The sequence below is a fragment of the Schistocerca serialis genome, chromosome 9 (genome assembly GCF_023864345.2).
Source record: "Schistocerca serialis cubense isolate TAMUIC-IGC-003099 chromosome 9, iqSchSeri2.2, whole genome shotgun sequence".
NCBI classification, from domain to species: domain Eukaryota; kingdom Metazoa; phylum Arthropoda; class Insecta; order Orthoptera; family Acrididae; genus Schistocerca; species Schistocerca serialis.
The window spans coordinates 478,743,904-478,760,733 of NC_064646.1; the positions used below are offsets into that span (position 1 = coordinate 478,743,904).

Here is a 16,830-nt window from a genome sequence, read left to right on the forward strand (position 1 = left end):
GGGACAGACACGGTGTGAAGAGAGTTAAGGACATAGGTGCAGACGCCACCAGACACCCTTTCATAAGCTGCCCGGTTCTTATAATAACCCCGATAGCCACGGAGGGTGGGGTTTCGTATTGCTGGAAACCAAGTTTCCTGAAGAGCAATGCAGAAGAAAGGGTGAAGGCTGATAAGTTGTCGGAGCTCAGCTAGATGGTGGAAGAAACTGCTGCAGTTCCACTGGAGGATGGTATTGTCCATGACTGATAAAGGCGTGAAGGGACTGGGGAGGCAGATTACGCCTCCTGGGCCCCTGCTGCTACAGAGTCACTACCTGTGCAGTAGCTATCCGTCGCGTCTGAGGGACTGGCGAGATCCAGGTCTTCAGCGGATGCCAGAATCTCCACCTCATCCTCAGACGCAGAGTTGGCAGGTTGCGGTGGGACAGGTGCCACCGCAATGTCAGGATTCTTGGGAGCCTTTTTCTTGGACTACTTTGCGCGCTGTGTCTTTGGACAGATACTTGCGGGTGTCCGCTTTGGCACTGGGCAAAGCCTGGGACGACATGGTAGAGGTTCGAACCGGTGTTGCAGCAACAGCATAGGTGGATTTCATTGGCACAGGATGTAGCCATTCATATTTCTGCCTTGCCTCAGTGTAGGTCAGGCGGTCCAGGGTCTTATATTCCATTATCTTCCTTTCTTTGTGGAAGATCCTACAGTCCGGTGAGCAGGGGGGATGGTGTTCTCCGCAGTTAACACAGATAGGAGGCGGGGCACATGGAGTATTGGGATGGGATGGGCGTCCACAATCTGATGCCGGAAGTACAGCAGGATGACATGTGTCCGAACTTCCAGCATTTAAAACACCACATCGGAGTAGGGATATATGGCTTCGCATCACAACGGTAAACCATCACCATAACCTTTTCGGGTAAGACATCACCCTCGAAGGCCAAGATGATGGCACTCGTGGCTACCTGATTATCCCTCAGACCCCGATGGACGCGCCGGATGAAGTGAACACCTCGTCGTTCGAGGTTGGCGCGTAATTCATCGTCGGACTGCAGAAGAAGATCCCTGTGGAATACAATACCCTGGACCATGTTGAGACTCTTAAGTGGCGTGATGCTAACTGAAACATCCCCCAACTTGTCACAATTGAGCAACCTCCGTGAATGAGCAGAGGATGCTGTTTTGATGAGTACTGATCCAGAGTGCATTTTGGACAAGCTCTCCACCTCCCTGAACTAGTCCTCTAAATGCTCCACAAAAAACTGGGGCTTGGTCGACATGAACGATTCCCCATCAAATCGCGTACACATGAGGTACCGGGGTGAATATTCTCCACTGCCTTCTTTAGCCATACGTTCCTCCCATGGAGTGGCCAGGGAGGGAAACGATCTTGGTTCGTATTTCTTGCCGTTGAGGTTAGACCTCGATCGCTTAGAGACTGCTGGTGGAGGCCCACCAGCGAGAGATGATGTACAACGCTTCATTGCAGGTCATCTGCCCTGATGCCACCCACTCCCACCAGGAGCTCTCCCCACGGGCACCACCCAGCCACAGCAAAGACCACCTGGCAGGATGGCCTTTGCCGGGAGTCCCGATGCCCCAGAGGGATAGGCATCTACTCCTTGGCATACGTGGGGAGGTGTGGAGGTAGCAGCTCAGGCATCAGCAGTGCGATCCCTGTGTAGTCAGGGGGCTACCACTAAGAGGATACATGACGACCCCACCACAACGGACTGGCTACCGTGCTGAATGTCGGGTGTCAAATATCCATATGTGTCAGGAGAGTGAAGATGGAAGTTCATAATGGAGGGCATGTGTACTACCCAGAACACACAGCAGCTGATGTGGCCGGAAGCTCGGTGTAAGGCCAACTCCATGACAATATTGGTTGTGCCAGATCTAACGGCAAGATGGACATACTTGTAGAATGCACCATGTAAGGCGCCCTTCCCAAAATGGTATGCACTAACAGAAAATTTTGAAATCTGGTGGTCAAACCCCTTAGGGGACCATCACATTAAGGCCGAAACGTTTGAGACTCCTTTTAGTCGTCTCTTACTACAGGCAGGAATACCGCGGGCCTATTCTAACCCCAGAACCCGCAGGGGGGTGTGGGGTAAGAACCTTCTACTCTCAGTGAGGTGAAAACTAAGTGTAGCTCACGACATGCAAATATCCAGACTATATTCGTCCATTATTTGAGAATGAGACAACAAATTTCTAGCTGATAACCTCACGAACTGGTGATAGGAAACAAGTTTAGTGCTGACTGCAATTTCACTGTTCATGCAGTAAAAGTGCCGCATCAGGCACGACATTTTAATCTGCAGCTGACCCCATTTCTAGCATTTTACAGGCAGTAATCTCATATACCACTCAATGTACTTAGGAAAATATATATGACATGCATTTCAGGAGATACGATGTCACCAATACAGATGTGTGTGAAAACTGCCATATTATTCATGCTGTTTTAACTGATTACTTCGTTGATACTAACTCTATTCACATTTCTCAGGCAGTATTCACATACACCACTGAATATACCTGGAAAATTATATCATTGCATCATACATAGCTTAGGAAATATGACGTCTTACAGTTGATCTGCGTAGAAACGAAACTGGAGGGTGAAATTCGCTAGCGATGCAGGAGAAACATGTGTGCAAATATTTGTGAAATATGTTACATAATTGTGAGATATATGTGAAAAGCGTTTACTCATGAAAAACCACGGATAAAATACTTCTCCTTAACCCCTGGATAGATTTCATCCAAACTTTGTACACATATTGCTTACTATTTGAAAATAAATACTGGGGGGGGGGGGGTACGAATGAAAAGTTTCCTGTCTGGTGGCTGGTGGCGGTAATAACGTGGACAGAGAATGGGGGAGGAAGAGGTTGACAGGTAGAGAGGGGGAAAGAGGAGATAGACATAGACATGGGAGAAGGCGATGGACTGAGGCAGGGGGAGGGGAAATCTGAAAGAAAGGGAAAAGGAGTACACTGATAGAGAGCCGGTGACACAGAGGGGGGAACGTGATATGTAAAAACAGAGAAGAGGAGGAAATCGACAGAGAAAGAACGAGAAGGATATGGACAGAGAGAGGGGCATCGGAAGATGGACAGAGGGCTTGGGAAGGAGGAGGAGGAGGAAGAGGACAAGAATGTGGACAGAGAAGGGGGTGGGATGAGATTGACAGAGGGGAAAGGAGGAGACATTAGAATAAATACATACCCAGGCAACTCTGGGTACTCAAACTAGTAACTTATATAAAAACAACATTGATGTAATATTTATAACAGTTGTTTTTCTCAGTGTGTAACAGGACTTGATGTACTTTAGGTTGATATTATTTTGTTCGAGCCATTGCTGAGGCCTAGAGGAGCCCCTGGGCTGTGGAGAGCGCACTCTGCCTCGCCGAATTACGGTGTTACCTAAAAGTAGGAGCATGAATTGGGTGATTAGTTAACTTGCCTGGAGCATTGTACTGTCTCTATGATCCCTACATATATTTACGATCTTATTCTAGTGGCTTCCCTTCATCTTCTTCGCTCATGTTTATAACGATTGTTTTGGTTTTTCCAACATTTAATTGTTTACCCTCCTATGCAACTCTTCTATCCAGGCACTGATATCTTGTTTCAGGTTTTGTTTTCTGGAGAATTCTATCACCAAGTCTTCTGCGAAGCTCAGCTGCTAACATGAATGGATTTCGACTGCTGCAACGTATTTTCACCATCCACTGAAGAATCCTTAATTAACAGTTCTGGTGTCGGTCCTGGAATTCGCATACAGGCTCCTGAAACACCTATAAAAGACCTCGCTGGCCGCACGTTCTGGCGTTAGGAACTTGATTATTCTGTATAAGAAATAGTAGTAAATAATAACAGTGATGCTGTAACTGTTGGTTGGTAGTATTTACTGACAAAATGCAACCTAACGCTAGATTGCGTACTGACGGCTATCCTGTGTGGCCGTTTTTTAGTACAGCTTTAAAAGAGAGATAGATTATTAATTGATCACCGATGCGTCGGTTCTGTATTGCGTTCAGGAGACGTACGGACTGATTACGCGAATAATTCACCTCCTGACGCGGATTGCCTTACGCAATCAGAATCTTCGATGAAAATATCTAAGGAAACTATTTGAAAATAAAAATGGAAATGAAAGCAAATTAGGGGAATTTCGCAAGAGAAAGATTAACAGATCGGAAGTGGAACACATACTGGTCTCCCAAATACAATCGAGACACCGCGATAAAGAGCGAACCTGTAACAAAGCTCATATACAATTTGAACACCAGTTTTGGTTAGTGGAAGAAAAGAATAAGAAGAAAATTACTGCATCGTAAAATATTAATATATTTTGAACAAATTGGCTTTAAACTTGTAGACATTGACAAACACACAATAAATGCATGACTTACATCTGATATTTCTTTTGTGCATGGCGCAGTCCAATAATCGCTGATTTGCCAGTCCGTTCCTTCTTAAAAATTAAATGTCCTTGCATGTGCGTAAGTACATTGTATCCTCACCCGGGTTACCGAAATGTTTGTTCGTCGTTTCACATAGTTTTTACACAAAATAAAAACACGACTTGTAGCAATGCTATGTAGTATATCCTAACATATCGGCGCCCAAAAGCACAAGGGATAATGAAGTCTCTAGAATATTTGTTAACAAAAGATAGATTGTTCAATCTTCTGTTTCGCAGCTTCTTGCTATCAATATCTGTGGCAATGATTTTAAATATCTGCGCCCAGCGGGTCATAGTGCTTATTTAGAGTATTTAAACGTTGGACGCGCATCTTATTATAGGAGTATATTAAAAAAAATAATATTCCTTCTCATTACTCTCGCGCTGTGATGCTTAGCATCTTTACGAACTACAGCTCCTTGGCTGTCCTTTTCCTTTATGACAAATATCTCGTATGCAAAGTATCTGAAATCCAATAATATTACATTGCTTCCCGCGTAAGGAGCGATGACTCCGCGAGGATCATAGTCGTAATATTACTGCTTTCGTGAATCAAGTTAGTATTACTTGCTAAAATTCTTTATGATAGATTTCATATATGACATTAGACAAAGTGGTTGACATAAGGAATAATAGGTAAATATATTCGTACGACTGAAATTGATGGTAACTTGTTCGTAGGGTAATTACATGACAATTGAGCTGTACTCTTTCTATAGTATTATTCAAAGACAACAAATGTTAATTTCTCTGTAAAAGACAATGAAATTAGGATAAAGATATACATACATAGATACATTATACATGGCATAATAAATATTAAAAGATAATAAAGAAATAAATTATTTGACTTCACTGGAAGTCTTGGTGCATTGTGCAGTCTTGAAAAAATATATTACAAAGCATTGACATTCCTGTTTTACAATGACATATTACTGAATAATTTTTTTTTACCGTGGTTTCGACGAAGATTTCTTGTAGTAAACACGTAGCACTTTACCGATTTGTAGCTTTCGTAACCTGCAAAAAAAAAAAAGTTTCACTACACTTAAGTAGGTATGACTTAACACTGGGAGTGGTAGAACTTCGGGTATAAATGGTAGCACTGTACTTGAGTGAGGGAAATTGATTGCACTTTCACAGTGGAGGAAACTTAGGGCATCACTTTCACTGTGGAGGTTGAAGTGGTTGTCTGGATGTGATGTTGCGTTGGAAATGCGTCGTGGATCAGGAACTGGAAGACTGGTTCTGCAACGTGTTGAGCCGTTTGGTGGCGGTCTCTATTTCACTTGACACACGTTCGAGCTTCCATTCATGTTCTCGTATATGAAAAATACAGAGAAAATCTATATTAGACTGTGTTTACTTACTAATAACTTAGTCTAAAAGAAAATTGGTAAGGATAACAATTGTTTATGTACATGAGGTTTCATTCTCTTAGTAAGTACTCGTATACGCCGGGTGATCAAAAAGTCAGTATAAATTTGAAAACTGAAAAAATCATGGAATAATGTAGATAGAGAGGTACAAATTGACACACATGCTCGGAATGACATGGGATTTTATTAGAACCCAAAAAATACAAAAGTTCAAAAAATGTCCGATAGATTGCGCGTCATCTGATCAGTATAGCTATAATTAGCATAACAAAGTAAGACAAAGCAAAGATGATGTTCTTTACAGGAAATGCTCAATATGTCCACCATCATTCCCCAACAATAGTTGTAGTCGAGGAATAATGTTGTGAACAGCACTGTAAAGCATGTCCGGAGTTATGGTGAGGCATTGGTGTCGGATGTTGTCTTTCAGCATCCCTAGAGATGTCGGTCGATCACGATACACTTGCGACTTCAGGTAACCCCAAAGCCAATAATCGCACGGACTGAAGTCTGGGGACCAGGGAGGCCAAGCGTGACGAAAGTGGCGGCTAAGCACACGACCATCACCAAACGACGCGCGCAAGAGATCTTTCACGCGTCTAGCAATATGGGGTGGAGCACCATCGTGCATAAACATCGTACGTTTCAGCAGGTGTTTATCACCCAGGCTGGGGATGATGCGATCTGTAACATATCGGCGTACCTCTCACCCGTCACGTTAGCAGTTACAAAACCAGAATCACGCGTTTCCTCGAAGAAAAAAGGCCCGATGACGGTAGATGTGGTAAACCCAACCCATGCCGTGACTTTCTTGTCGTGCAATGGAGTTTCTACGACAGTTCTAGGATTTTCGGTAGCCCAAATTCTGCAGTTGTCGGCGTTGACAGACCCTCGGAGCGTGAAATAAGTTTTGTCGGTCCACAACACGTTACTCGCCCAATCTCATCTTCCGTCATCTTTTGAAACGCCCACACCGCAAATGCCCTCCGCTTCACTAAATCGCCAGGTAAAAGTTCATGATGCCGATGGATTTTGTACGGATAGCATCGGAGGGTACGCCTAAGTGCCAACCAAACAGTGGTGTAGGGAATGCCGGTGCGACGTGCGACTGCACGAGCGCTGATTTCCCCGTATATAGACGAACCCACTACAGTCTCCATTTCTTCCTGAACTGTCTCAGCAGCATTATGTCTTGTGCTCGGTCGGCCACTACTGAGTCTATCGTCTAAACAACCCATGGCTTCGAACTTCGAAATCATTCTCGCCACAGCTGCATTTGTCAACGGACTTTTACCCTTTCGAATCCCCTTTCTATGACGATAGGATCGTAACGCTGAACTAGCACATTCCCCATTCTGATAATACAGCTTCACCAAAAGCGCCTTTTCAGGTAACGTCAACATGCTGCGACTGCTGGCGCATCTGATTCTCTCTCTCATTACAGCTCCTTTTATACACGATTGTCATGCGCAGTCACTGACGTTTTGCTGTCCAGCGCCATCTGTCGAACATTTTGTGAACTTCGTTTTTTTGTTTGGTTCTAATAAAACCCCATGTCATTCCAAGAATGTGTGTCAATTTTTACCTGGCTATCTACATTATTCCGTGGTTTATTTTCAAATTTGTACTGACTTTTTGATCACCCGGTATTTACTTTTCTGGTTTTATTTGGGTAGAGACGTTTTCGTCATTACTTGGCCTGGTCTATAAATTCGGTAGCAATTGTCAGTTTTAGACTTTTCAGATTAGTATCTTGGTGATTTTATAAGGTCTATACGTGCTTGACTCATGGTTTTATCAGATTTTATATTGAAAGTATTTCAAACACATTTGGCAGCCGCTTTCGTTGTGCAAAGGAATCTGGATTGTTGAGCGCGCAGCGTACTCTGTGTTACGTCCGTTTGTGATAGTCACGTGATAGTAACTTGACGGCTTCACAACGCTAGCAACAGTGCTCTGCGAGAGGCAGGATGTTTTGTGTCTACTAGCCGTGTCATGAGCTTTTACGGTTTTTTATCGACTCGGAATTACGGAAGCAGCCAGACGAGGCGACTCCCGCAGCTTTGGTGAAAAATGTGTCCGTGGAAGGCGTACAGTACCGGTTGCGGTAAGTACAACACTTATTCACTTGCACAGTGTGGCTTTCTACATTGTGGTTTCGTGGTGCAAGTGTTTATAACATTACCTCACATGAGGAATTTCACCCGTGTCCATAAAGTTATCACCCTTTCAGTTCACACGTTATTATTTTTTCGTGTCCACATGTATTTGGTCGTCATGTTAAAGTTCGCACGCACCACTTTTGTGCGTGTCCGTTTATTGCTTGTCTATAGTCGGTTTACACGCAGCAACACATACGTGTCCTTAAATTGATGACTGCATTATTACTACAAAGTACAGTTAACATTCGGTATACATATATGTCTACAAAATTATTTACAAAGATAAATTAGTCTGTGACTACAAGGCCTGACAAAAAAACGTTTGTCTTATTTATAGTTTGTGCTTGCAAGGCAGTTTACACCTTGTTCGAAATCTTTTCTTTTTCCAATAATTACTCTTCTCTCAAGTTCAGATCTTTTATTTTCTCTCTTTTAATTACGTCGTTAGTTTGAGGGCATAGTCAATGTGGCTTCATTGATGTGATGAACAGTTCATGTTGAAGTTTCCACGAGGGAAATTGGGTAGCTTGATGTTCCCTATCGTGCAATTTCACACAACAAATCTTAATTGAATTCGCAGTTCGCGGAAAATAAGCATAGCCTGTCAACAACCAACGTGTCACGACCATCCGTACGTACAGTCTGTACGTATCAAGCATGCAATCAGTCCGTAAAATTCAGTTCTCTACTGGGTAGGGTAGGCAGGTGAGAATACTGATTATAGGAAAACACAATAGACTTTTTTGGAGTCAAGAGATTTGAAGATACAATGTTAATGCCGTATGAAATGACGAGCCTAACATAAATTGTGCATCATCACCCTAGTTTTCCATGACAAGTAGTTTGCGTAATTAAATCGATATAGCAGTCTCAGTCTCGTCTAATCCAGCTCTCCAATTTCTCTATACATATCTAAAATTCCTTACATCATGCATTAGCAGAGAACAGAGTTAGATAGCTATCTTCTCTTTTGAAAAAAAAAAAGAATGGAAACAGTCGTTGTATCTCGAGGACCTGAAATAGATGCTATTGGTACTAAATTGGTTTACTTAATAGATGATCTTTGTAAGTATTTCAGCTGCACTGTGACGCAAAATTCTTATGAACGTATACGGTTTCCTCCGTACAGTAATAAAAATAACTGAACTGTGCACTTCTTTCCTGCAACTTTGATCGTTATTGTTTTACTTGTTTCTTATATGCTAAGCTGCTGAGTTTATCTACTGCTTTTCACAATATACATAAATGACCTTGTGGATGACATCGGAAGTTCACTGAGGCTTTTTGCGGATGATGCTGTGGTGTATCGAGAGGTTGTAACAATGGAAAATTGTACTGAAATGCAGGAGAATCTGCAGCGAATTGACGCATGGTGCAGGGAATGGCAATTGAATCTCAATGTAGACAAGTGTAATGTGCTGCGAATACACAGAAAGATAGATCCTTTATCATTTAGCTACAAAATAGCAGGTCAGCAACTGGAAGCAGTTAATACTATAAATTATCTGGGAGTACGCATTAGGAGTGATTTAAAATGGAATGATCATATAATGTTGATCGTCGGTAAAGCAGATGCCAGACTGAGATTCATTGGAAGAATTCTAAGGAAATACAATCCGAAAACAAAGCAAGTAGGTTACAGTACGCTTGTTCGCCCACTGCTTGAATACTGCTCAGCAGTGTGGGATCCGTACCAGATAGGGTTGATAGAAGAGATAGAGAAGATCCAACGGATAGCAGCGCGCTTCGTTACAGGATCATTTAGTAATCGCGAAAGCGTTACGGATATGATACATAAACTCCAGTGGAAGACTCTGCAGGAGAGACGCTCAGTAGCTCGGTACGGGCTTTTGTCAAAGTATCGAGAACATACCTTCACCGAAGAGTCAAGCAGTATATTGCTCCCTCCTACGTATATCTCGCGAAGAGACCATGAGGATAAAATCAGAGAGATTAGAGCCCACACAGAAGCATACCGACAATCCTTCTTTCCACGAACAATACGAGACTGGAATAGAAGGGAGAACCGGTAGAGGTACTCAAGGTACCCTCCGCCACACACCGTCAGGTGGCTTGCGGAGTATGGATGTAGATGTAGATGTAAATGTAGTCTCATAAAAATTGTGGTCAAACACTCCTTGTAAATAACGTAATATTTACCCCATAAGAGTAAGCGACCTTAATCAATTTGTATTTACGAGCAATGATTCTGGTCCGAAGATCATTTTAATTTATTTCATTCAAGAGGAGAGAGCTTTGCTATACTTAAAACTAGTGGTAGCAGGTGGCACTTAGCACGTCCCTACTATATTATTTATTCGTCTGCTCTTTGGCTGTGGCCGTTCATAGCTCAATTTAACTTAAAACTAACTTACATCTAAGGCAAACCTTGCTCTTCTGCAATAAATGTATTTTATTTCAGGTACTCACATAAATTACTTCTCTTGTGGAGGCATGTCGACAGGGTGTTACTCCTGTGCATTATTCTTATGTACGCTTATACTTCACACATAGTATGACAACTTTATATATATATATATATATATATATATATATATATATATATATATAGAGAGAGAGAGAGAGAGAGAGAGAGAGAGAGAGAACAGCTTAACTTAGCAGCTATCTTCAATGGTTGACTCGGTATTTCTTTAAGTCTGCGTGATGAAACAATCCTTTTATTCATCCAGATACAGGGTCAGCTAATAAATATCAACCTATGTGCGGTTTTCTTAGTATAATAAATGGTCCTTCATACAAGCGCTGCCACTTGCGATTCTTATGATGAATCAAATAGGGTTTGAAGTGAGTCTTTAAAAGCACTTGTTCATTTATACTATAGGATAACACTTTGATAATGTGTTTGTCATGCGTCTTTTTCCTTAGGTTGTCTTGAGTGGTTAAAGATATGAGAGCTTGTCTTAACTTGTCATCTAAGGTTACTTCAGGGTGTTGTAATTTCGTTGCGCAGCTTCCCCGTGGAGACGTAAATAAGTTGCTAATGGTTTTCCGACTTGGGTTATTTTTACGTGATTAGTATTTTGTATCATGCTAGGCTTAAAACTTGCGTTTGTATCCCATACGAACTGCGCATCACTTAATTGCGTGTCGTTTGACATCGCGTTTGGTGCTTGGTCTCCCCCCCCCCCCCCCCCCCCCTGTGTGTAAAAAATCGTCATGTTTCCTTGGCTATTACAACTAGCGGTGTTAATAAAAGCATGCGGCGGATTGGTCTGATTATTGTTCCCGAGTTGGTGAGAAAATGGCGCATTTTGAGGCTGTAAATAATTTATTTGGTGAGAGGGAGTGAAACGACTTGGCTGACTGTAGTGTTGTGGCCCGTTATAATTGTTCCATTTCTTTCCCTTGTGACGATTTCCATCATATTTCCTGTTGTCCTGATTCTGGTAATTACCGTTGTGATTTATTGGTGAGTTTCGGTATTGTAGCTGTGTGTTTTGGTAAATCGCGTTGTATCTATTCTGGTTTGGATATTTACTATATGGTTTTCCATTGCGGCGGTTGAAATTATTATTGCTATACGGCTGAGCGTGCGGTTGTCCTGTGTTATGTTGGTACGACATTCCGTTGACACAGTCTGCTACGTGCTGCTGCAAAGCGGGCGGTCAATTATTGTAATTATTTCGCGCACTCGCATCCACGTCCTCATAGATCATATCCAAATTGTCAAGAACGGAAAGAAAGGCTTCCTGGTCCTGTACACTCACATTAACTAATTTTTCCCTTATTGACACAGAAAGTTTTGACTTTAATATCATGATGATATCTTTACTTGAAATGGGCGTGTCCCAATACTGAATTTTACGTAAATATTTTTCGAAATAACGCTTCAAACCTGCTCCCTTGGTGTTGAAAGGTTCGGCGTTACAGACCTCCTTTCGGAGTCTGTGTTGTACACCGGAACTCCAGAATTTATTCAAAAATTGCCTTTCGAAATCTGCGTAGGTGTGACATTTGTCTATTATTTCAGTACCCCAAATTGATCCTTCGCCGTGTGCATACCCTATCCGTCTCTAATGACCTCGTTGTCGACGGGACGTTAAACACTAATCTCCTCCTCCTCCTGCATACCCTAAAATGAACTGTAATCGCTGTCTGTCGATCCATGATTCTGAAAAAGCACCTGTGAATGATTTTAGAAATACCATGGAATGTATATTTCGTTTTTCAGGTATAAAAGGCTGGAAAACTCTGTGTTTTAGCACACTCTCATCTCGCATTAGTTCAACGAGTGTCAGTTGATCCGTATGACCACGTGACGTTGAAGCTTTATCTCGCGTATTATTTACAGTTGGTGATAATTGTACTTAATACTCGGGATATTGACGAGTATCTTGTTCTGGCGGTAGTGAATAATCGCTTTGATTGTCAGCTTGCAATTCTATAACTTTCCTTTTCAGCTGATCTGTGTCACCGGTCAGCCGTTGCTTCCATTCCGGAAGATCGTGGCTGGAGGCTCCTCTGATTTCGCCTAATTCACTGGTTAAAGTGTCACCAGAAGTAACGGGAGCGGTTAGGATTTCTACTGTGGCGGATTAAACTGTACCTTTTAGATCAGAGTGTACCTTACTCTCAATGTACTGTTCCTTGGATTGTATCCACTTTTCAAATTCCCTATTAAGTGTAGTGCTTATTCCTGCGGTGACATCTTCGATCCTTTTGTCAATATTGACATCGGATATTCGCTGAGCAAGGTCTTCTACTCGCTCGCCAATGTGGCTGACACCTTCTGTCAATTGGCCTACTCTTTTTGAAACATCACTGTAATGTTTCAAAGAGTCACTCGCTGTTGATTTACACACATCGACTTGGGTCTGCAAATCTGTAAATTTTCTACCAGTGTTGGTATCGGCGGAATCCATCATGGAAAGAACACTGTCTATTTTTGCATGTACGCTTGCGTTTAGCTCGCTTGCCTAAGCAGTGGTAATAAATTGAATTTTTTCCTCCATGTTGTCATTCGAACTTTTTATTTGTGTTTGGATGTCGGTAATAACAGAATTTATATTGGTCATTCGCACTTGAGTATCCTCTGTCCTCAATTCTAAACTGTGGGACCTGCTGTCTACAGCTCTGTTCTGTTCCTGTAATCTGGCATCAACATCCGCTATTTGGCTTCTACGACAACCCATGTGAACTTCAATGTTGTCAATTTTTTGGTGTTGACTGTCCCATGTGTGCCTCAAACTGGTTTTCATATCAGCAAACCATTTTATTATTTCTGACTTCTAGCATTCACGCGGTTGCGACGCGGACTGTGGTGCCGATACCTCGCGTGTCGCTTCGTCGTCTGTTGTTCCTTCACTGCGAGATTCAAGTTTGTTTACACCTGCGCGCGGTCTAAGTTGTCTGGGTTGCTCATCTGCCATCTTAAATTTAGCGCAGTTACACCACACGAGCCAGAAAAGATAATTTATAATTACGATTTTCACTTTCACCTCAATGATTTCGCGTCCTGATTTCTCAGATATTGCGTGCGCGTTAAGAACAATTGAAACTCTAGCACATGAAGATGCCAATATGGCAACTAGAGAGATAAAATAAATGAAAAACACTTATACCGCACTGAAACTGGTGTAGATAGCGGCTACTTTGATCCACTAAAATATACAACAATGTAAATTTTGACTGACTATTTCTAACTATTTTAAGTGAAATGAAGAGGCGGATCGTACAACAAAAGGAAGGAGACATATGGGAATTAAATAGCTTGAGGAAAAGGAAAGAAGCACAGAGAGTAAATATTCACTAGCCGATTGAATGCTCGGTATTCAAAGCTTCAAACGTAATGAAAAGTCGTACTCACTTTAGTGGTCTTGCGCGCCGCTATTTACTGCTGTTGTGGATTCGTACTGCGGTTTTCTGCGCATACATCCTTTTTTTACTGGTTCCTTTTCCTTGCACTTCCAAATTTCCTCCAGATGGTAGCATGAAAAATAAAGAGAACAGATTAGTTTTTAGTCAAGTCCCTGTTCGGGCACCACATCCGGCGTTAGGAACTTGCTTATTCTGTATAAGAAATAGTAGTAAATAAATAATAGTGATCCTGTAACTGTTGGTTGGTAATACTTACTGAGAAAATGAAACCTAACGCTAGACTGCGTACTTTCGGCTACCCTGTGTGGCCGCTTTTGAGTACGACTTTAAAACAAAGAGAGATTATTAATTGATCACCCAAGCGTCAGTTTTCGATTGTGTTCTGGAGACGTACCGACTGATTACGCGAATAATTGACATTTTGACCCGGATTGCCTTCACGCAATCAGAATCTTCGATGAAAATACCTAAGGGACCTATTTGAATATAAAAATGGAAATGAAAGCAAATTAGGGGAATTTCGTTGAACACATTAGTGGTCTCCCAACAACAAACGAGACACCGCGATAAAGAGTGAACCTGTGACAAAGCTCATATACAATTTCAACATAATTTTTGGTTAGTGAAAGGAAAGAATAAGAAGAAAATTGGCTTTAAACTTCTAGACTTTGACAAATACACAATAAATTCATGACTTGCATCTGATATTTCTTTTGTACACGGCGCAGTCCAATAATCGCTGCTTTGTCAGTCCGTTCCTTCTTAAAAATTAAATATCCTTGCGTGTGTGTAAGTACATTGTATCCTCACGCGAGTTACCGAAATTTTTGTTCGTCGTTTCACATAGTTTTTACACAAAATAAAAATACAACTTGCAGCAATACTATGTATTACGTCTTAACATGTTGGCGACCAAAAGTACAAGGAATAATGAAGTCTCTCGAATATTTCTTAACAAAAGATAGATTGTTCTTTCTTCTGTTTCGCAACTTCTTACTATCAAACTCTGCGGCAGTGATTTTAAATATCTGCGCCCAGCGGGTCATAGTGTTTATTTAGAGTATTTAAACTCTGGTATAAGCGTACATTAAAAAAAAAAAAAATCACCTCTTCACTCTCGCGCTGTAATGCTTAGTATTTTTATGAAGTACAGCGCGTTTGCTGTTCTTTTCTTTTATGACAAATATCTCATATGCAAGGTATCTGAAATCCAATAATCTTATAACGTTCCTCTATGGACCTCTAGGTCTCGGCCTTCAGGACTGTCACACGCATGTTTCATGTTTAAAATGACGGCATGAAAGATCTTGTTTTCTTCTCGGCTAGGTATTGATTGACCATCCTAGGTATGAAAACGAGTTCTTGGCTGCTTTTGTGTGGGAGAAAGCTTATCTACCCTTCTTATGACTGTGTTCAACCTCATTTCTGAGTCCAGTTTCAAAAATCCTGTAGTAGAATTATTCAGCAACTGACAGTAGTGAAGTGCCTCTATAGTCCCTATGCTCAATGTAGTCCCGTCTTCCCATAATATCGGACTATCAAAACGGTTTTTCTTCCCTTCAACTGTTTTATATAGCAGTTCACTTGCAAAGATTTTAATCATTTGTAGTTTGATGTCACTTTTATTAAAAAAAAGCTTCTTAATAATCATCTTCTTATAGCCTGGTTCGTTTTAAGTTTTTTATGTTTAGATACCTAACGTTGCCGTCCTGCACACGTCTATTTCTGCCAAGGAGTTCGCTTTCATAGCACTGGTTTTATAAATGGTGAATTAATTAAATTTAACGATAACTCAATTGCTGTGCAGTGATTAACTTAATCGTTCTATGTAAACTGTAGCAGCACGAGATGGTGCCCTTAGTTTTTCTGGAATGGTTCTCGGAATATGACATGTTCCATAAAGGAAAAATGGCATAGAGGACACTAGTACGATCAGTTCTAGGGAGCATGAAAACCGATTTCGAGCGAAATAAGAGTAGTTCTTCCGGGATTATAACACTTATCTTCGCTACGCAGTTTCACTGAGCGATAGACAAGGCGCTGGCTTGTGAATAAAATGAACGTTTCATTTGGTACCTTGTGCAGATGTATGTGTATAATATGCTAGTGGAGAGGATGTGTCTGTCACGATTGTGAGTGACTCGAATCTGTGCGTCGACAGATGGTATGGGTGTTTTAGTGATCTTGACATGTAGCTCGGCATGTGGGTTTTGTTCGGATTAATAAATGTCCATTGCTAATCTTAGATACCCTAATATGTGAATTAGAGTGGAAAGGTACAAGTGTGGTTGAGTAAATCGACACTGGAAGTGCCGAGGATGGTAGTTTCGCTTTTCAGTGAAGTAATCTACACACTGCACTTGTCACACAGCAACTGGAGGGTGACAAATAATTTTGAATAGTATCATGGTTATGTCACTATCATAGTCAAACTTGAAGGATTCAGTGTGGTTTTCACTACTCCTCGTTCCTTCTCGGCCAAAAGTCCTTAAAATAACTTTTCTCATTAACTCATTGAACCAGATCAGATTAGGGACTTTATATCTTGTTTCACATCTTCTCAAGGAGATGTCTTTGATTTATTAGTTTACCATAACATACACGCAATTCTCATTGTCATCAGCAGTCCGCCTTTTATTTGTGCAGATATTCTCAAAGGTTCGAGAAGAGCAGCCTGACTTCGCACGCCACCTGTCCGTGATTGGCGGCGATGTCAGCTCCCCGGACTTCCAGCTGGAAGAGCAGGACATTGAGGCCCTGCGGCGTGACGTGAGCGTCGTCTTCCACTGCGCCGCCAGCGTCCGCTTCGACGACAGCCTGCGCCAGGTCGTCAACACCAACGTGGTGGGCACCAAGCGCGTGCTGCAGCTGGCCGAGCAGCTGCCCAACCTGCAGGTCTGACGAATGTGCAAAATGGCTTAACATGCTCTTAGAGTAAGGGAGTGTATTTACACTGATGAGCCAAAATGCA

At 41.9% G+C, this 16,830-nt stretch overlaps 1 protein-coding gene across 2 annotated transcripts in view; it reads left to right on the top strand.

The window, feature by feature from the left end:
• Positions 1-16,830, top strand: part of LOC126418730 (fatty acyl-CoA reductase 1-like) — a 498,968-nt gene that overhangs the window by 173,843 nt on the left and 308,295 nt on the right. The window contains exon 2 of one of the 2 annotated variants that reach the window (XM_050085641.1): positions 16,506-16,754. The exons of the other annotated variant lie outside the window; for it this stretch is intronic. Within the exon in view, the coding sequence (XP_049941598.1) occupies positions 16,506-16,754 (249 nt within the window). The remainder of the gene's footprint in view (positions 1-16,505; positions 16,755-16,830) is intronic. 2 annotated transcript variants of the gene reach the window in all.